General features: G+C 40.7%; 2 protein-coding genes across 3 annotated transcripts; one reads left to right on the forward strand and one right to left on the reverse strand.

The window, feature by feature from the left end:
• Positions 1-378: 378 nt before the first annotated feature.
• On the reverse strand, positions 379-8,710 carry LOC136447240 (uncharacterized). The gene is made up of 5 exons (XM_066445958.1): positions 8,520-8,710; positions 5,014-5,069; positions 3,959-4,067; positions 2,958-3,081; positions 379-2,263 (listed from the first exon to the last, which is right to left on the reverse strand). Exons 1-5 carry the CDS (start codon positions 8,620-8,622, stop codon positions 1,987-1,989), a joined length of 669 nt encoding a protein of 222 aa, XP_066302055.1. The 5' UTR covers positions 8,623-8,710; the 3' UTR covers positions 379-1,986.
• Positions 8,711-9,862: 1,152 nt separating this feature from the next.
• On the forward strand, positions 9,863-21,702 carry LOC136446825 (pituitary tumor-transforming gene 1 protein-interacting protein-like). Of its 2 annotated transcripts, XM_066445429.1 has the most exons (8): positions 9,863-10,112; positions 12,337-12,386; positions 13,497-13,602; positions 13,934-14,039; positions 15,337-15,348; positions 17,202-17,267; positions 18,078-18,124; positions 18,918-21,702. In XM_066445429.1, exons 1-8 carry the CDS (start codon positions 10,019-10,021, stop codon positions 18,962-18,964), a joined length of 528 nt encoding a protein of 175 aa, XP_066301526.1. In that variant the 5' UTR covers positions 9,863-10,018; the 3' UTR covers positions 18,965-21,702. The 2 variants fall into 2 exon arrangements, with proteins under 2 accessions (XP_066301526.1, XP_066301527.1); XM_066445430.1 differs by lacking the exon at positions 15,337-15,348 and having other exon boundaries at positions 9,869-10,112.
• The last annotated feature ends 254 nt before the right edge of the window (positions 21,703-21,956 follow it).

Raw genomic sequence — 21,956 nt, forward strand, 5'->3', positions numbered from 1 at the left:
GAATAATAGTGGATGCTTTGTGAAACGCCAGGCCGTTTTCAAAATCTGTCCAGTTACTTGAGTCAACTTTGGTGTTGTGTGTCTTATAACCTGGATGTCTAACCTACATGTAGCAGTGCAGGTTAGATTGTCTTGAATGAATACTTGGGAAATGAGTATCTGCCGTCTGAAGACTAATCTCAGGAACTTGACAGGATAGTTGAAAGTTGATGGTGACCAATAGACACGTGTTACTACAGTCAAACCTGCCAAAGGCGACCACCCGGGGAACCGAGGGAAACGGTCGCGTTGGACAGGTGGTTGCCTAGGTAGGTTTGACTGTAAGCGATAGCTACTAGTAATAGTATATGAGAGCAAGGATTGGAGACGTCCACTCTCTGCTTGCCTGGTCAGAACTGCTCTATATAGACAGGGGTCTATCTCCTTTATTGAGACTTAATCAGGTACAGATGTTGAGTGGTCCTCCATAGAACCCCATGTGGACAGTACTTCCTCATCTTCCTGTTGTTAGTAGTAGTAGTAAATGGCTTATTGATAAAAACACATGAGAAAAAACGGCATTGCAGTATAGAGACTGAATTGCACCGCAGCTTACAATCACGTATACAGTACAGTCGACACGATCAGAATACCATGTACAACAAACGTTAACAGTTCGTACGTCCCAATAAACGGTTGTACTTATATATACAATTAAAAGCTAGATTTCAGTTCGACATTACTACAGCTAAAAGCAAGGTTACAGCTAAACATCCTGCAGTATCTAAATGTTCTGTCGGCACACATACACGTGAAATGCTCTGAACCAGTTTAATCTGTGAAGTACGTATGTATACATTGATGTTTGAAATACAGATGTGGTGAGCCATGCCGTGGCAGCTGTACAGAAATCACACTCAGTATCTACTTTCGATGAGTAATGGATTGAGGAAATCCTCAAGTAACGGATGTGTACATGTTTGATTTTGAAGTATCCAATCTCGCAATATATACTGTATTGTGCATACAAATAAATATGATGCAATGATATATCCGACGATATCTGATGACAATGATTGTGCTACAGTTTAGTTGTCATTTATTAGTTTGGCTGTTTTGGACACACAGCCAGGGCTGCCCAACTAGCCTGTGGCTATTACAAAGGGCCAGCCCTGCTGACAAAGACAAGACATTATGGACAGCATAACAAGCTATAACAATATTCTAAATATATATACATATTAAAAACTATCGTATATAATGATTAAAAAGATAAATAACGCCTATAATGGTGTCTACATCGGGAGGTCAGGATCAGTACGTCATAAACTACGTATAAATGTATGATGTATAAATGTATGATGTATACGTATAAATGGGTCGCCTATAAACAGTTAGATATGGTACTCATGTTCACTTGTACATCTCGCTAAATAACGACGATGTGTAAATGAGTAAACGCTTATGACCTCAAAATCTGAATTGTTTGTTTGTTTGTGCCTTCATTTTCAGACCAAGCTTAGGACAGTGAACCTTAACTTAGCGAAACCATAGAAATCTCTTTTGCTTTCATGTCAGAAACATATTTGGTTTTCTTCTTCTTCTTCTTCTTTACTGCTTAGCCTCATATCTGAGATTATCAGCAGTTGCGCATGGGTTAGATACAACACAGGTCCCCGGTACAAATAAAACGAAGGGAAAATAAAGGAAAGGCGCTAAGGGACATAAACAACTGAATTTGTGTGTGCAGAGGACAGGACAAGTGAATTTAGTGAGTTAGTAATACATTTATTTACATATATACAAGGACTTGTAGGGGTGGCTCAATGCAGCAAGGTCCTCCCCAGCCCAGTTTTGAACTGGGAGAGGGACCCCGCCTCCGCCACACCAGGCTCAAATTCGCTCCACTCTTTGATGGTCCGAGGGAAGAACAAGCCTCTTCCTAGCCTCTTCTTGAACCTTGGATCTTGACTTGATTGACTTCCCAACTAACGATTTTAAGTTCCATCATAACATTTGAACATGATATTCTACGGCGTTAAAAATGCCAGGATCGTCCGCATTGCGAAAATACCGCAATCGATTGCGCCCCTCGCGTTTCAGCCCCTGGCTGCGAAGTGTGAGTAGTCGGCCTACCCAATATTCATAAAGATCGTTGTACGTGGTAGACGCCTCGTAGCAGCTGATGGCCATGGTGACGATGATGATGAATGGCAAACAGATCGTCACAAGCAGCACTACGATGAGACCGTCGCAACGTTCAGCACAGTTTTCGGGCTTCTCCCTGAAAAACACGACCCTATATGTCAGTCATTTTGCAGGCAATTGATAAATAAATAAATGAATACGTTTATTGCAAGTTCTTGCCCGTAGGCTAATTACAAGTACATGTAACATGAACGGACGGACAGACAATATATAACAATACAGCATGTGACTTTTCTAGTCTAAATACTAACACTAAATTCCATCTAATTTGGGTTTGACTTCATTAATACACCATTCGAAATGAACAGTTTTAAGACACCTCCAATGTTGCATTTCTGTAGATGACGCGCTGCACATTAGGATGTCGGACATATGCTGTGATCCATTGTTGTTAGGAAAGAGCCTTTGCGACCGTGATATATACACATATCCGAGGAAACTATGTGCAAACTAGAACCAAGGCCACCCTTTCTCTTAGCAATACAAAGTCAGGAGGCAAAAGCCTGTTATTCATTTATGTTCTCGGTCATACTTTGTAGTTGTGATTTATATGCTTTGCAAAATATTACGTTTTACAAAACATTCTGATTTGAAACAATGTGATTTGTGATTTATTGAAATTGTAAAACAGTACAATACACGTGGGCCACAGGCAGCTGTTGCTGGTGTCGTGGCCCACACACAAGAAGGCATTGGACGATTAATTGATAGTTTAAGAATAAAGCTTTGATCAATTGACGCCGGAATTCAAGCAGCTGCAGAGTACAAACCCTTCGTCGTAGCACCGATCCGGAAGGCACCCTCCATACTTCAGGACTTGATATATCCAATAGCAGAGATAAGGGCCCCAGACGATGGCCATTCCGGTGAGTAACCAGGTCCTGTCGCCATCATCTAAAGAAAGGAAGATGGTCGGACATGTTCCCTTTGCTCGTTTGGTTCGGTTGCAAACATCATGTGAGCGATGAAGAAGAACTCTGTACAGAATAGCATGAAAGTCCAACTGAGTTGGCAAATTACATAATGAGAAAAATTAAATTGATCTCCAACTCAAGGCTATCTACATCAAGACATACCAACCCTCTTTCCACCGGTACGGGGGGCGGTACCGGCTTCCGACGAACTTTAACCCAGTGCTAACGTCAAACGAGCTGAAAAATCACTTGTCTCCAGCATTTTGGTCATATAGCTAAACAAACCGAGAGAATCGGTCGACTTTTTTTTCTTGGGATGGTAAACAGTTTTCTTTCTCATTCTACACAGATGAGTTGTTTTTCACGTATACACTGACGACGGCAATGCCTTCAAACTAATGCTTGGGACTAGTTATTGATTGGTGACGATTATCCCGGTGTCATTCTGGACTCTTATGGTCTTTTGATTATCACGAGAGTCTCAAATTGCATGAGAAATTATCCCAATAGGCTCGTAAGAAGTAAAAATGTGGGGAAGAGCCGGTCAAAGCCCAATTGGAAGTCAAATCCTCAAAAGGAAACGGTCCTGGATAGGGCACACACTTAGAAAACCTACTTCCAGCATCACACACCAGGCCCTGACCTGGAATCCCCAGGGTAAGAGGAAGAGAGGGCGGCCAAAGAACAGCTGGAGAAGGGACACAGAGGACGAGATGAGGAGCATATGCAGCAGCTGGCACGACCTCAGAAGGAAGGCCCAGAGACGGGTGCAGTGGAAGACTCTGATCGGTGGCCTATGCTCCGACGGGGGCAAAGGGCCCAAGTAATCTTGTAAGCTCGTAAGAAGCGAAACTTACCGGCTGAGTCGCAGTGGTCGGTCGTCCAGTTGCCCGAAAACGCAGGACCTGGGGTGCCTTGCCCCTGCGGCAGCTCATGACAGGTATCGTTTTCTGAATCCCAGAAGCACTGGGGATTTCAATAACAGACATGGCGCGTTAGTTGTCGTGTGTTTGAATGTATTTTCAAAGAATGCCTTGACTTATGAGAACCATTTCCGTTGCTAGTATTTATCAACCCATGGTATACGTAGATTCCCATGTCCTAGTGCCTCTCCCCATTATCTTAATATTATCATTATCTTAGAATTAAAGATGAAATGCATTTCTTACTAGACTGAGTATGAAAACGAGCGTCAGTCTCTGTTCAAATCAATTCAGTATAACAAGAGATGTGAGACAATATCAAAACAGGATACTTTTAAGTACTTGATGTCATGCACAATTATTCATGTCATGGATGAAGTTTGTAAATATGTCGCTATGTGTTTAAAAAAGAGATTGTATGTTTGTATAGTGGTTAGTATCATGTTAGATTCTAATGACTTCTGACTTCCTTTAAGAGACTCTTGAAGTAACGGAAATGAACAAAACGAACGGACACGGACCATGAACCAGCTTTCGCCCTACTATATGTTGTATGTTGTAGCAATTGTATATTGTTGTACCATATATATGTAATGATATATGTTGATAGAGTTATTAGGACTCGAATGACTGTGTATCTCTGTTATCTTGTATCTGACCCTTACCTGTTCCCTCGTGACCTTAATGAAAAGCGGCCTGCGTGCCGATTTGAGCTTATCATGAATAAACAAAGGTTCGAACAAACAAACAAACAAACAAACAAACAAACAAATGTTATAATTATTATTCTTTTCTCTCATATTCATTACACCATGTATGGTCACCCATGCATTTATTCCCCTGGGGAATGAATATGCAATAAAGATTGTTATCATAATGTCTTCATCTATAAGAAAACAAAGATCAGGTCTGTCGATGATTTTAGGTAAAGTTGCCTGGGTGATGTCCCACACATTGGTGACACATCTCCCGCAGGTAGGCACACCCACCCCTGAACTTTGTAGCTTTAAGCACACCTCACATGACTCGCTTCTCTTGCTGCACTCTGAAAATTGAAGTAAGGAAATAAGAAATACATTTCAAAAAACACTCAATCGGATCAAGCGAACGTCGATCGAAGACTGAGCATGATAGTCAATGACTAATCAACTGGTGGACTGCTAAGTACTTAGTACCAGCTCAGAAAAGAACAAGAAATATTCATGTGGTGTTCAAAAACTCGTTTTCCCCTAAAACTATCGTTGCCAACAAGAACTGTAGGGGCATTAATCTTATACATGTACTATTGAAAGCAGTGAGTTGGTACAAATGCATGTATTATTTGACTTTTCAAGTTATTGTCTAAGGGTGGCTGAGGAATTTTGGGATGTTTTTGAAAAAACCCTTTCTTAAGCTTTATAAACCTTCCTCAACCTTATTTTTTTCAGGTAGTACCTTAAAGCAAGGTGATAATTTATGCAAATTATTATGATGTCATGATTACGTCATCAAGATGTATAAGGCCACGCCTCTTTTTTAGAAAAAACGCTCTCCTTGGCTTGTGCTTCGATGTTCATCAATATAACTTTGCAGGAATGTACATGATAGTAATACTTAAAGAATGACGCGTGCCAACGCGGATATTTTGAAATATCGATTTTTTGGTGAATTTTCTTTGTTTGATAACCGATTTTTTACCTGTACCCTTCTGATGGTATGACCTGAAATCAGTTGATTTTAGAGCAATTACCCCTCGAGTTTTCACGCTATTTCTGAATTCAAAACAATAAGAAATGTACTGCGTAGAATAAATCAAAGTCTGTGCTTTTAGGTGGTATATAATGTATTATTAATTTCGAGTGTGAAATGGGCTTCCTGATAAATCGCGTGAGGCCACTTTATCAGAGGAGTCGTTTGATTCTAAAAAAGAACACGTCAGCCCCGGCGCCCATACCCGTTCCAAAGAGCGAACGCCAGACCTGCATTGCTATGTTTATTTACTAGTAAGGCTACACCAAGTAATTCTTATGGATGACGTCCGCGCGCGCATTGATTTTGGTCTGTTCCAAGAAAAAAAAAAGAAATTGCGCTTCCTGTAACTATGACCAAAGAGTTCCTTTTTTATTTAATATTTTTCTGCAGGCCTGCAAAATCAATGGGATATGGAAAGAAACAGGACAGTACAACAACTGCTGTTCAACTTCAACTGATTTATTCAAATTATTGCTTTTTTCATGATGGATCAAAGAATTGTTAGTTGTTACACTGTGTTCTCTCATTCAATTTGCGTCCTAACATGTGTCGTCGACTATTATATTTCAAATCTAGGCATCTTGTTTTTTTCGGCCCTTCTTGTTTTTTTTTCCGGGCTCTCGCATTATATTTAGGGTCTCCAAAGGACGTCATCCATAAAAATTACTTGGTGCAGCCTAACCTTAAGACTAAGATAGTCTTTGCGAATTCAGTCTGTCTTCACACATTTAGTTCCTGTAGGCTTCCTTTGACAATACTGGAGAGGCATTTCGGTACCGCAACTTTTGTCAAAAGTCGACTGAACTCAAACCAAGTAAACTGAATTTTTTGAAATTCGTCAAAAATGTAGCTCAGTACGGTACCAACATGTTGATTTCGCTATATAACGGATATGAGCACGAACCTAACTAGAATCGTTGCGAAACCCCTAGAAAAAGAATGAAATCGAGACCACATGGTATTCCCGTCTGGTACCGAGAACGCAACATTCTTAAAAGGCCACCAAACAGGCCCCACGTAGCTGTCTATGGCCCAATTTACACTTGTTCAATAAAACTGTAGTACTACACATGGTAGTCTACTACTGTAGTAGACTTCAGATTCATGTCCACTTTACACTCAACACAGGAAGCCTAGCAGGACACCCCACTGTTCCTGATTGTCACGAAACTGTAGTGACCTATTGTGACCTTTGGAAAATCGCGGGAGGGAATTTCAGCATGTTTCTTATTTGTGAAAAGGTAGGGGTTTTATCTGATGCAAAATACTAAGGAAAAGGGCCTGACAGCTCGGCTTTACTGAGAAAACTAGAGAATGACCGCAGATGACCCGAAATGGAACACGCGATCAGTTCGAATCACGTCAGATCGAACATGGTTGTTGGCTTCGAAGTGAAGTCTACTACCACTGTACTACAGTTTCGCTTTACACCCAGTTCGAAGTCTCGCAGAACCTCCGCCGAAGTGTAGTACTACTACCCCCGAGGTTGTAGTAGACTTCTGCAGTAGTTTTCTTTTTACACACAGAAAAAAGCTGTAGTCTACTACAGTAGTAGACTACCATGTGTAGTACAAGGACAAGTGTAAATTGGGTCTATGTCGGATGAAATTTCATCCCGCTGCCGTGCAAAGAGGGATTCCTTAGCAACGCGGAGCGATTCGAAGTGCATAGAAAACCTGTTCGATTCGTGTTCTGTTAAGCACATGGCGTGCCGGCTAACTTACTAGTTTTTTCTATTGTAATGGTCTTTTTTGCCCCTAATTGTAATCTTGTCATGGTGGTGAACCGTATCATTTCAGACAGAAGTACGCACGTAAAATTAGCCATCCCCGACGAAAAATACATCTGACAAGGCTTGTGAACATGTACGCATTTTGCCATCGTCCCGAAGTGGAGCCTACTTGGAAGATTTTCCACGTGACACGTGTTAGATCAGACCCCAGCCCTAGCCTGTCTCTGTGGCCAATTTGTTCAGTTTTTGATGTCATATGTTTTATGTCATATCGGTTGTATTTTCCATCAGTAAGAAAAAAAATCAGCCTGATCATGACTCGTTTGGTCTGCCAATGACGCTAACTATCTTGTACGTTTCATTGATTTTGAGCCTTTGTTTGTGAGGCCCATATACATGTTGTTATGGTTTCTTTCAATCTTTTTTTCAAGACATCACAGTTTACAGTAAAGACATCACTGCCCGAAAAAACCTATTCAACAGCTAGATCCACATCCAAGTCGTCGGTTACAAAAAAAGGCCAGGTGGCTCTCCATAAGGGCCGCAAGTGAAGAATCGTACAGCGCTGGAAACAATTTGAACATCGATGCTCGGCGATAGTTTATTTTACCGTAGTGCGACTTACCTGCGATCATCGTTAGGTGCATATTCCCCGGGCTTAATAAGAAATTTGAGTGGATCACAGTTAGCCTTGTTTTGTGGTAATCTGAGTATATAAAAACCTTCTGAAATGCCGATTTTTTATTTAACATACTTCATCTTCATTTCAGGTACCCTCCAACAACCCCTGATACATACGGATCAAAACTTATTGTTGCAACTTTGTCCTTATATCTAGCGTTGGCTAGACTACTTATGATCCACAGTATGGAGACAAAAGCAGCACACTCAGGACCCGCAGGTAACTTAGATAGCGCCGTTGTTCTCAGTATTCTGCCAGGTTATCATCCAACATGGCGCCCGCGCGTGACGTAGAGGTTTTCGAACGTTCCGTGAAAGCGAAGACGTATACGGAAACGTCTGGCAACATACGGATTACTGGCTTCGCAGTTGGCTCCGCTGTTGGTTTCGCAGTTAGGCAGGACAGCGAGGCCACCAGCACAGCCGCAGCCAGCAAGAGGGACCGCCCCAGCATAATGACTACGGCTATCAAACAAGGAAACAAGACAAAATATTTTGCTTTCAGGAAAATATTCAGGAAACTGGTGACGACGAGCGCCTCGTTTCGGAGCAGTAAAGACTGGACCAGTCCATTGGCCAAGAAGCCAGGGCTGGAATTTTTTCCCGTCCCAACAAGCAAATTTCCGTCCCGGGACGGATGGAAGGACGGGTCCTGGAGACAGACCTGACATGCGCACCTTGCGGACAACCTTCCTAAAAGAAAAGTAGTACTAGTAGAAACTAGTTTTTCCAACGTTAAATCGCGGTCAGCTTCTATCATTTGCAAAGTGCCAAAATTGTCAAACTAAAAATATATTTTAAAAGCTGACACCTTCCAGCATCTCACTGGTGACTTTGTTTTGCCAGATTTAGTCGTTAAAGCAAACTTAAAGCAATTTATCGGGTCATGGCTGATAGCGAATCTGAGTTTCAAACAGCTTGATTGGTTGGGGAAACTGCTCTAACCAAGCCTACCGTGCTGAAAACAATGCAGCGACCATGCAGCTAAAGTAATACTATAAGATTTTCCAGACATGGTCATTGACTTGCCCTCTTTTGATAGATCCTTTGGCGTTTTGGCTACATAATATAGCTTTTCATTTTATAAGTGTCATTTTGCATTTCATTTGAATAACGTTACATATACAATTTACCCTTCAAGCAAGTTGAATTGGAAGGTAATGATCTTCCTCTCCACTCATGTATCTACGAGACGTCATGCTACAATGCTGCTGAAAATTATGATGATCAACCAATCATGTAAGCGGAAAACCCTACAAGCTGAATGGTTTAGCCCTCTATTGGTGGGTGGTACCCAAGGGTATAAGTATTACGTCATACTAAATACAGATCAATCCGCCGTAACGTTGCAAGTGTCCTTGTAAAACCTAGACACGCTCTTGAAAATGTAACCCCTTTTCTAGTCATCTAATTTGAGTAAGTGTATAAGTTGAAAAAGTTGTATTTGAACTTGAGATCGATCAGTGCAAGTTCCGCCACATGAAAAGTAGTTCAGCAGCAGGATATTGGTATTAAGATGCAAAAAAGCTCTGCCATTGTTGGAACAAACCAACTATTACAATAGGAGTTAGATCTTAAATTACGTCACAAATGAACTTAGTAAGAGATTTATACATCTCAAAATGTCAAAAATTGAGTGTTGAAATTCTAAAAGGTTCAATTACTTTGGAAAAATGAAGGAAATCTTGCAAAAGTATGGCTGTTTTCATGATTCATCTCCCCATTCCGAATGGTCTGACCCAGTCTGACCAGTTCTAGAGGAAGACGATCGATTGTAGCAGGAACTTGTTTACGTTTTTCCAAAACAGGAGACGAATTCTCGCGTTTTTAAGTAATTTTACGCTGTCAAGATGATTGGAAGGTATCTCTGCCTAGCTGTGGCTGTTTTCGCGGCCTTATTTTGCGCCGTAACGGCCCAAACGACGACCCCGAAGCCGGAACTCGGTAAGTCATAAAATGTTTTGCCATCGTCAAAAGTCACGAACCAAAAATATGTCGTTATTCGTATGTTTTTGCGAGGAACAGTCGTTCTAAACGTCTTAGAAAGCGACTATCATGTCTAAGGGTGAAGATTTACGCCTTGTAGTAACTACATAAGTCTCAAGATCGCCAGAATCAGTGAAGTGAGAAGATTTTGTAAGGCGCGAAAGGGGAGGGGGAAGTGACGTTTGTGTCGTATGACATTTTTTGTTGACAATATTCTTTGTTCGTTTCGAGGCCAATTTCCGTCTCGAATTTCCAGTTAGACTTGTCTGACTCTTACCCGTATCCTGTATAGTGTTTGAGTTGTGCTTAAAATACAAGGAAGCCGGAAAAATGGCGTGTTTTGGGTGTAAATATTGGTTCTCTTGTTTATGGTCAGACTCAGAGTGGCACCACGACATCACATGACCGTTTACACACAGACTCATTATAGCGACCTGCGGTTCTCGTTTCATCATGTTTCTCTACAGAATACTTTATTATTATCATTATCAGAAATAGGGCTGTTGCGCGATTTTGGCGAAAACAACATCTTAATTTGCATATATAGTATATCAAAATTTACAGGTAATTCATAGCTTGGCAAGTTACAAGTATCTTGCAACTTTGTCTTGACTTGGCGATCTAAAGTTGTATTCACTTTATTCGCATATCAGTTTGTGGTTAAAAACCTGCTTATTGAAAAATCTTGCTCAGAGTCACTGACGAAAATAGTGGATGCTACTTGAAACATCTGACTGTTTCCAAAAATATACCCATTTGCTTGAGTACCTGCTATTTGGTGTAACGTATTAATGTAAAAAAGTATTTAGGCAGAACTATGAGAAAAAAGCGGCTACTTTATTTCAAAGTATAATCATCTTAAACTATAAAAATGCTAGCCAGGGACTGTTTTGGAATCCTATTCCTTGCTTGAAATTGCTGGACTGCTGAACAAATAGGATGCAATACCAGACTTGACAAACACGGTAATGGATTTGACTTGCCGTTTCCTGTTGATTCTGTACAACATAACCCACCATGAAAGGTCAAGAAGAAACTGGAGTCGGGCAGTATTGTTGTTGGTACTTTTCCTTAATGCATTAGGTCTGTAGACAGGGTTATTCTTATACTTAGACGCAACAGTACGTGTAAAGTGCTTTTGGTGCCTTTCTTTTTTATTTGCCAGATACTATTATAATAATAGTATAAATCCATTTGATATTGTGGTTGGTAATTTTAGTGGTTTGGGGGAAAGGCAGTAAATGTACTAATTTATGGCATTTGATTTTAAAGCTGGGAACCAACATTACTACATGTATGTCAAGTGTCAAGTGATCAAATATTGGAGATGATGCAATTTTAGCAGTTGACTAGTGACCGTAGCTAAAATTAATTTACCTTTAACAAATCAAGAATTACAGTATCCACTTATTGCAACGTTGCAGATTTTTGATCTCTTTGAAATAAACTTATTCCCTGACTATACACACAGTGTACAGTAATTACTGAAGCCATGTTTCAGTAAAAACAGTTCACACATGTTTGGATTGGCTAGAATAACTTTTAGCACTTTGGTTCTGAATACTCAATTTTCCCAATAATAACATTTGCAAATGTTTTCAGTCTTATGGCCTTCAATTCACACCTACTTGAAAATGGGTGTTGTTTGTTGCTGTGTGTAGATTTAACAGTTTCGACGGCTGATGGTCTGCAAGTGTGTGGCGAGGCCACTAATGAAAAAGCCATGTCCCTGATCATGAATGAAATGGTGTTGACAGAATACTGCGAGGTCTTAATTTTGCAGTAGAAGAGGAAAGAGCATTTGATTTTAACCGTTGCAAATATTCATTGTTTTACAGTAATCAATTTTGAATAGAAGTTGTCAGTCTGTCGAAATGACAACTTCTATTCCAAATAGATTACTGTCAGTTTCCCTAAGACCCCATTCACATACTAAGGGTTTTAGCAGGTTAAAAGGTGTTTTCAATTTAACCTGCTAAAACCCTTATTGAACCGGTTAAATTGCGTTCATATCAAGCTAAGATAGCCAGCTAAATTAGCCCGTTAAATCTTTCGTTTATTTAACCGACTATGATAGGCTAAGGTAAGTATGAACGGGGTCTAGATTAAAGGGTTCTGTTAGACAAATAGTCAACTTTCTGTGGCCCAGCATCTTCTCATTATTTGTTTTATGCCTTTTCAGACTGCAGCGAGAGAAACTCCTCATGCGACGAGTGCATAAAAAATGTCAAGGTGGGTAGGCATGTGTTAGTAGTAATGTGCCCAGCTGAATGTGCCTGTTTAGTAGCCTATTTTATGAAACCACTCGCTGTTGTAGGGAAAGTCAGCATTAGTGCTTGAAATAAACAGCAGTAACCCAGTCACTGAGTGCAAGAAAACAGAAAAGGCGCATGTTCGCGCAGTGATAAGTTGGTGGTGGGAGCTCACCGCAAAAACAGTAAACATAAAACCACTGCAAATATTTCATGATTTACAGAAATCACACAACACTTTGTACTACTACTAGTGTCAAATATACATGTATAGGATCTGATGGTATGGTAGACTATTAATGGTATATGTAAGTCTGGAGGATATGAAATAATAATGACTAGGCTTATCCAGTACGCCATAATGGTTACAGGTAAGCTTCTCTACATGCAGTGTTTTGTAACCTTTGTGTAATGGTTAGCTACATAACACAGCTTAAGTGTTACAAGGCTAGTCCAAAGGTTGAAATAAAAAGTGTCTGTCCGACTCTAAGCCTCAGGCTTGGTGGTGCAGCCTGGCTATTGGTGGAGTTGTGTATGTTTAATGTACTGTATCATGGCCTGTAGGGCTTCAGCCCAGGCACTAACTATTGTGACCTTTGATAGTAGGTAGTTGTACCAGTTAACCCACATTCATAATAGCATACCTTATAATAATTAGGCTACCATTAAAAACGGTAAATCATGCAGTAGTGCACAGTCCATTTGAACAAGAACATAAAGTGCTATCATGCACCGGTTAAAGTGGAAGATGAGTTAAATTAACTTAGCTATTTTATTTGAAATCAAATGTTTATCAAAAGATGAAATTTGATACGACCAATATTTAGTTGTAGTCTGTCGAGCCTTAGGGACTTCATGATGATAGCCATTGTATTTACTTCCATGAAGAAGGTTAACCAGACCCCAATGATGGGTACTGTTTTTGTCTGGGTTTGTGTGTTCTATCTGTCCAGTTTGCTTGAGTAACTTTTTTTTCCGTAATATTTATTGTTTACCTCTCTGCAGTGCTAGTACTGGTAGTGTTACCAGGACAGCTTGTGCCGTCTCTCCTGGTTGTTTTTGTTTATTGTTGTTGTTTATCCCTCTGCAGTGCTACTACTGTTACACGGACAACTCGTGCAACCTGTACCCTGCTGAGAAGATCCTCCCGAGGGACTGTGCCCTGTCCAAGGCTCGCTGGGGAATCAGCTGTGCTAGTAAGTCACTAGCCTGGGTGCCATTTGATTACTACCTGGGCTCCTGAGATGTAATTTGAAGTGTCACTTCAACAATAGTTTGTAAAGTAATGTTGTCAGTCCCGCATCTGTACTAAAAGGTTGTGGGTTTGAACTTTGAACCCTGGCCAGTCCTGGTGTTGTGAACTGTTATTTGATAGGTGCTTATGATACATTTAGCTAGGGTTAGAGTGCTTGTGAGGTGATTTTATTAGTAAGCTGTTTGAAGGAGAGCAACATTTTGTGCTATATACTTGACAGGAATTGTTAATTTCTATGTATGAAAGGTTTCTCTTGATTGTTTTCTTCCCAGTTAACTTCGAGGCCTTGATCATCGCGATGTCGGTTGTTGGAGGAGTCATCCTGATCTCGTTCTTCTGCTGCATCTACTGCTGCTGCTGCAGGACTTCATCCAAGAAGTGCGTCTCTCACTTATTGACTTCTTTGTTGATTTGTTTGTTTGTTTATTATGACTTATGTTTAACATAGAGTTAGTCTAATTATGCATAGATTCGTAGTATCACAAAGAGCTAGCTTTAGTAGGAGGACAAAAAAGAATTGATATGTAGCATCCTCCAAAAGGTTTGTGAATTTTTGGTTTATTTGTTTCACACATCTATTCATCATTTACATATTTCTTATGTTGGCTTCGACTTGACATGGCTGGCTGTTGATGTTGCATTTTGTGGTGTTTCTGCCTGCCTGTTGTCACAATTTTGTCCCCGATCAAAAATGAATATCATCTAATACCTTAACTTAAAGGATCACCAAGAATATGCCTAATGAAAATAGCGAGATGTTTATTAAAGAGCCACATGCCTGGATGTCAATGATAGTTCTCCTTGCATATGCCTGAAGATTTGTTGGCACAATTTCTTTCTCAATGAAAAATGATTATCAACCGAAATCACAGGATCATGCAGGGTTCGAAATTAAGCAACTTGCAATTTGCAAGCAATTTTCAAGATTTGCAAGTAAAAATGATATGAACTTGCAACTTTGCAAGTTGAAAATACCAGTGAATCGTGACTTTGTGTAAGCACTGTGAAACAGAATTGTAAGTCCTAAATACTAAACAAAAAAGGCATAAATAAATCTGTATTTAGATGTGTAGTCTTCTAATAATGCTATAAAAGTTGCTATGTCAGGCTGAGTATGGAAGTACAGCAAAAGCAGTTACATACCGACTATAATACTGCATTAATTTTTCAAATTGCAAGTATAATTTTTGCCAACTTGCAATTTTGCAAGTAACCCAAAAAAGAAGTATTTCGAACCCTGTCATGAATTATCAACCCCCTCCCTGCTGCCTTACCCTGTAACCAATACAAGTTTGGTACCAAACGGCTGCCTCAGTATGCTAAAGGTTAACAAATGTTACTGTAATTCACGATTAGTTAACTAACTCAATTTTAGCTTATTAAATGGTCACTAGTCGACAGCTAAAATTTCATCATCGCAAATATTTGAGACAGTAATGTTTGTTCTCACTGTTACAATTAAGTGCCGTGACCTACTTCATTTCCCCCCAACCGCTATATTTTCTTAGCCTGAGTACCAGCCTTTTTAGCTTCCGTCCGCTACACAAGCTCCGCTGCGCTGCCCAAAAGGCTGGTACTCAGGCTAATATTTTCTTGCCGCTATATTAAAGTGATTTACAGTATCTTGGATGTTGATGCTATTTTCTCCTTGCATATTGCCGTGCTGCCTGTGCAGGGCACAAGAGAAGTAAGTTGTGGGGAAGGGGGGGTGATCTCTGCACTGGTGTAACTAAACACAACCTCCCCCACCCCCCTCCCCACCAAGGCAGCATACACATAGCTAAGTTGTGGGGATGGGGCGGTGATCTCTGCACTGGTGTAACTAAACATAACCTCCCCCACCCCCCTCCCCACCAAGGCAGCATACACATAGCTAAGTTGTGGGGATGGGGCGGTGATCTCTGCACTGGTGTAACTAAACACAACCTCCCCCACCCCCCTCCCCACCAAGGCAGCATACACATAGCTAAGTTGTGGGGATGGGGCGGTGATCTCTGCACTGGTGTAACTAAACATAACCTCCCCCACCCCCCTCCCCACCAAGGCAGCATACACATAGCTAAGTTGTGGGGATGGGGCGGTGATCTCTGCACTGGTGTTTAACTTAACATAACCTCCCCCACCCCCCTCCCCACCAAGGCAGCATACACATAGCTAAGTTGTGGGGAAGGGGCGGTGATCTCAGTACTGGTGTAACTAAACATAACCTCCCTCACCCCCCTCCCCACCAAGGCAGCATACACATAGCTAAGTTGTGGGGAAGGGGCGGTGATCTCAGTACTGGTGTAACTAAACATAACCTCCCTCACCCCCCTCCCCACCAAGGCAGCATACACATAGCTAAGTTGTGGGGGCGGGGCGGTGATCTCTGCACTGGTGTTTAACTAAACATAACCTCCCCCACCCCCCTCCCCACCTAGGCAGCATACACATAGCTAAGTTGTGGAGGCGGGGCGGTGATCTCTGCACTGGTGTAACTAAACATAACCTCCCCCACCCCCCTCCCCACCAAGGCAGCATACACATAGCTAAGTTGTGGGGACGGGGCGGTGATCTCTGCACCGGTGTAACTAAACATAACCTCCCCTGCCCCCCTCCCACCAAGGCAGCATACACATAGCTAAGTTGTGGGGGTGGGGCGGTGATCTCTGCACTGGTGTAACTAAACATAACCTCCCCCACCCCCCTCCCACCAAGGCAGCATACACATAGCTAAGTTGTGGGGACGGGGCGGTGATCTCTGCACTGGTGTGATTAAAGTTAAACACAACCTCCCCCACCCCCCTCCCCACCAAGGCAGCTTACACATAGCTAAGTTGTGGGGATGGGGCGGTGATCTCTGCACTGGTGTAACTAAACATAACCTCCCCCACCCCCCTCCCCACAAAGGCAGCTTACACATGTCTAAAACATCACCTGTCATTTCTGTGGTTGTGGTACAGTCTAAACCCCAGCTAGCCTCTTGCCAAATCTTAGATGTCACCTCACCTTTAATCCCAGTACACCTTATTCTGGATCTCATTGCATGTCGGGAAAAATTGAGAACTCTGAGTACAGGGGTCAGGACAATTATCACAGTTATTGCCATCTGACCACAGTTTTTTTTCTAGAAAAATCAAACAAGAGGGAGCACACACAGGCGAGGAAGCAAATTCTATGTATTTATGGAAGAATTGATCGCTGAGGGAGGTCTGTACGCTAGGGATTAAGCTAAAATCTGAATTCGACAAGGGGCAGCTGGGCTGAAACAAGAGGGCGCTGGGCTGAAACAAGAGGGCGCAGCACCCCTCTTTCCCAATTTAGATGAACCCCTGAGACCAGACATGAACCCCATACGTGTTATGGCAATGTGTAGCTTGCCCTGTGTTACCCATAATTCCATACTTTGAGGATTAGGAATATGCGCGAGCTATTGAAATTAGATATCCATGTCATAAATATGTATTTCTAGACACAAATGAAGAAGTTTTTGGTTTAAACAAATAAGAAAGTTGTCTTCCGACTACCTTGACTGACTTCTTGTTGTTCTTTGTTCTTTAGGTACGACAAGGAGGACGCTAAGATCGAACGTGCTCGGGAGGAACGAAGGCTGAAGCATGCCGAGAGGTGAGACGTCTTACAACTTAACCTTCTTCCAGCTAAGGATGCATTCATGCAAAGTTGTAGTTGTCACAGCTAAAGTCAGCAAGTTAGGGTTAACCCTCTCCAAGCCAAGGGGTCCCATGCGCCAGAGTTTTATTTGTTACAGCTGGAGTCAGGAGGGTTAACCCTCTCCAAGCCAAGGGGCCCCATGTACCAGAGTTTTATTTGTTACAGCTGGAGTCAGTAGGGTTAACCCTCTCCAAGCCAAGGGGCCCCATGTACCAGAGTTTTATTTGTTACAGCTGGAGTCAGTAGGGTTAACCTTTTCACTCCTAAGGCTGTGCGTTCATGTACCAAATCGGTTTGGACTCTTTCTGCTGAAGTTAGCAGAAAGAGGGTTGAGGTTTCAGTGCAGAGTTGATGACAAAGTTGGAATACCGGTACAAAGTTGTGTATGGCTTGCCAGTTGCTGAATCAGCATATCTTGAGAGTTGGGAATGGGTCATTTTATAAGTAAACATTTAGAATTCAAAACAAATTTTGGACATGATATGGGAGATTCTTTATACACAACCAGGTATTGATCTCACCTGCTAACGTTTCGGTGTCTGTCAGACACCTTCTTCAGAGCTTCTGACTGGAGTACTGCTTCTCACCACTATAAGTAGCCGATGTAGGTGGCGCTTTTGCGGTGAGAACACTGTCCCAAATATGGCTAAGTTTGTATTCCCCCTCGTCTGGACAGTTTCTCTGGACAGTTTCAGGGAAACTGAAATGAGCTGAATGTTTGAAAATCATGAGGCTCATGTTTTGTGGTTTTTCTTCCACCCGCAGGAGAGCCGAACGTGATGCGAAGAACCAGGAGATTCGTATGAAATACGGTGAGTTTGAATAAATTATAACGCTACTTCACCTAAATCCGCAGGGTAACATAAAACCAGGATTTTTTAGAATTTAGGGATATTTGCTAGATGCAACATCAGTAATACCTGGTTGTCATACATTTTCTTGTGCACTAATGGTAAATATTAGACTGTCTAAGGAAATATGTACTAGTACATGTAACTTAAAAAGGTGAGAAAACAATCTGAAAGACTTCTACCTAGCCAATGTTTTGGCAACTTGTCAAAACACTGGCCAGATCCAAAATAAAGCAAACATCCCATGAAGTGGTTTTTGACACTGAAGCCCTTTATAAGATGTATGATTTCAAGCTTTGTCAAAGATTATGTCTAGGGGTGGATACCGGTTTGGCTTAATAAGCTCCAAGTCCAAGTTTAGGTCCAGAGATTTAGGTTCAGGTCCGGACCTGAACCTGATCCTGTCCAGTTGATGTTTTGTTTTATTAGACCAATATTAAGCATAGAGAATTCATACTGACACGCACGACTAAAAAAGTTCCTTGGTGAGAAGACTTTCAAGATAAACCAGTGTTTGATATTTGAATGTTGCACTTATTTCAAATGCCTTTTTTGTCAGAGGGGAGACTCCAAGCACTTTTTGTCAAACAAAATAAGAAAATTACTGTACTTTGTTCAGGTTTTTTTGGACTCCGGTTTTTGGCTTTCAGTTTTTTTTGACCCGGTTCTTGGATGTTATAAAGGTCCGAATCAGGTCCAGTGAACCGGTATCTACCCCTAATTATGTCTAATACTTGGCTTTTTTTCGATGCAGGTCTGGTGAAAGAAGACAACCCCTACCACCGCTTCGACGAGAAATAGAGCAGCACGTCGATGAAAGTCTAAGAAGAATCTGGACAACCTTCCTTCAATGAATTTCTTTATCATTCTTAATTTTTCTCCATGTTTTCACCTCTTTGTCAACTTGTTTTATGTCAGAAGTGATGTTGAATTCTAGTAATTGAATTCATTGCACAGTTGTGGCTTTATCTTTCCTTGTCTTGTATGTGTACCACCATTTTCTTATATTCACACAACCCGCCTTATAAAGTCTGGCTCCAAGAAAGTTTACAAGGAGTATTTGTACCTTTAAGTGTTTTTCTAACATGCACCTAAAGCGGGCATCTCACAGGACTGTTCCAAAATGTGCCAGGTGTTCTTCTAGTGGGCGCAAAGTAGCGCACAGTCCAGCGAGATACACGCTTTAAAACAGGAAAGTTTCATGATATTCAAACGCTGAAGAGTATGATGATTTTTGCATAGCTGTATCAGCTTTCAGTTGTTTAATTTTTAATCCTCCATGGTTGCAATTAGAGAAAGAATGTACATGTAGTTACTCTCCAAGCAGAGGAGGGGTTACGGCTGGTTTTTGACGTGTTTTTAGGCTTTTTTGTTGGGCTTTCTACTTTGTCATTTTTTGTGTGTGTCTTCAAACCCCACGGGTTAAGACAAAAAAAAATGACAAAGTAGAAAGCCAGACAAAAATGCCTAAAAACACGTCAAAAACCATCCGGAACCCCTCCTCTGCTTGGAGAGTACATGTACTTGTAGTGCCTTAGATTGTGAATATTGGATTGGGGTATGTTGTTATGCGGAATAACAGAGGACCAGAGAGTAGCTTGTAACTTCGAAATTTATGCAAAATATAATTTATTGAAGCCAATTACATTTTGAAGGGTAAGGAAATATTGTGGTTTCAGTCTTATTAATTATATGATTCACAGTTGGAGAGATTATGCATTATTATCACCCAAATTTGTTTTTGAGGGGACTAGAAATAAGGTAACGATAAGAAAACGTTTCTTTATACTTTTCCAAATGAAAGGAAAGAAGATCTAAGGAAATTTGATGTTAAGAAAACAGCAGACATCTTAGCGCACATTGATAATATCAAGGTATTACTCAAATCTTGAGTTTGATGTACAAGTTACACGAACAGTTAAAATTCTCACCATTTGCTATTTTGGATTCTTTTTTTTTTCTTTAAGCCTGGATACTTTATCTATGAAAAAAAGTACATGGAATTCAATAAGAGTAGCAAGAAGTCACCATACAAAAGTTACAGTTGATACTCTCTGGTTATCAGTTTTAAGATTTTATGGCTTAAGGAACTGTCACACAAGGATATAGGGCTCATTTCAAGGTTACAGAACACTAAGAGAACCTAATTCTATTATCATGATTGAGAATTCTTGAACATCACTAAAGACATATAATTGTCTATGATAACAGGGACCAGTAGTATACACAGTATGTCAGAGTAGAATGTCCATGATTGGCCAGTACCTCATCACATGACACTCTGTAAGAACACCTGCCATTGGTCAGGATTGCCTTATTTAAAGTGCAATTGAACCAATCTCTATCACTGTTATTGAAGTATTAGGGACAATATATTTTAATCCTTTACCTATGGTATGGATTTAAATATGAATATACAAAGCTCATATAAGGGGAACACTAACATCACACCCAGTTGGAAGTTCAACCTGTTTAACATTTAAAAAATTTGGAAAGTAACATTCTAGATTCAAAACAATGAGGTTTAATCTATTTTTCTGCACTAAAGGAGAGGGACTCTGGAATTGTATTTTTGATAAGGAGACATAGATACAGGGCTGTCTCCAGGACCCGTCCCTTCTTCTTCTTCTTGTTGATGCTCACAGTCAAATTTGTTGACTATTATAGCATATAGTTGAGAGCGAGAGCGCAGCGCTTAATGACTCAGGTTGTGTTCCGAACCCCTCCAAACCTCCTTAATTGTATCTATCAAGTAAGTGTCATACATGCCTCCGTTTCGGGACAGAAATTTTCTGGAATGTTGGGTTTGAAAAAAATGTCTCACTGTCAGTCCGAAAACCTGAACTTCGTGACATGAAATTGATGAAAATGTATTTTTGTAAGCTTAAAATGACAGATTTAACAAGGAAAATTGACAACATGACCTCCCAAGTGGGACAGAAAAAGATTAAAAGCTGGAGACAGCCCTGGATAGACATCTTGCCATGTTTGATGCTGCATGTATATCCTGATTCTGAAGCAAGTACCGGTATGATGGTATGCCATATGTATTATGGAAGGTCAAATATGATGATTCTTGCTGACAATTTATTTTGTTTTGAAATCAAAGCAAATTTTGAACTGCACCGGGTGTAGCATACATTTCTCATTGCACCGATTTTGTTCTCTTTGACCTGACAAAGCTTTGCAACTTGTCGTTTACGAATAATTACTGACTTATGATTCAAATGGGTTTGAAAACTGAAGTCTATATAAAGACAGCCAATTCTTTTTGCCATACAAGATACACTGTAAAATACGAGCTTTATCTAATTTAGCCTACCACATTGTTTACACCCCATTTCACTGATCTTTAAATTTGGTTATTGTCATAAATATGCATAATTTTATATGTTAGGTTGTAATGATTATTTTCTTTGTTAAGCAAGCGGTAAAGGCGTAAATTTTATTGTGAGAACTGGTATTACACTTGCAATTACAGCATTCTCATGTGGTGTACATAATCCGTCAATCAAGTAATATATGTGGATGGTCTCAAACTTCAGTCTGGTGTGTCTTTACTGTGTCTTGAAGTTGACATTAATTTACAAAATTGTGGTTATACAATTTGTATGAATAAGAACCATGAATTATGACAGCCTGAACTTGCTTTGATAGCTTCACATTTTGCTCACAACAAAGTTGTAAAAGCTCACAGCAAAGCTTTACTTTTAGGTAGGAATACTGCTAGAGCATTAAACCTGTTACCTACAAATACTTGATGCTAAATTTGGTGAGTCAGGGCATGGGAAAA

This window comes from Branchiostoma lanceolatum, chromosome 13 (genome assembly GCF_035083965.1).
Source record: "Branchiostoma lanceolatum isolate klBraLanc5 chromosome 13, klBraLanc5.hap2, whole genome shotgun sequence".
Taxonomy (NCBI): Eukaryota; Metazoa; Chordata; class Leptocardii; order Amphioxiformes; family Branchiostomatidae; genus Branchiostoma; species Branchiostoma lanceolatum.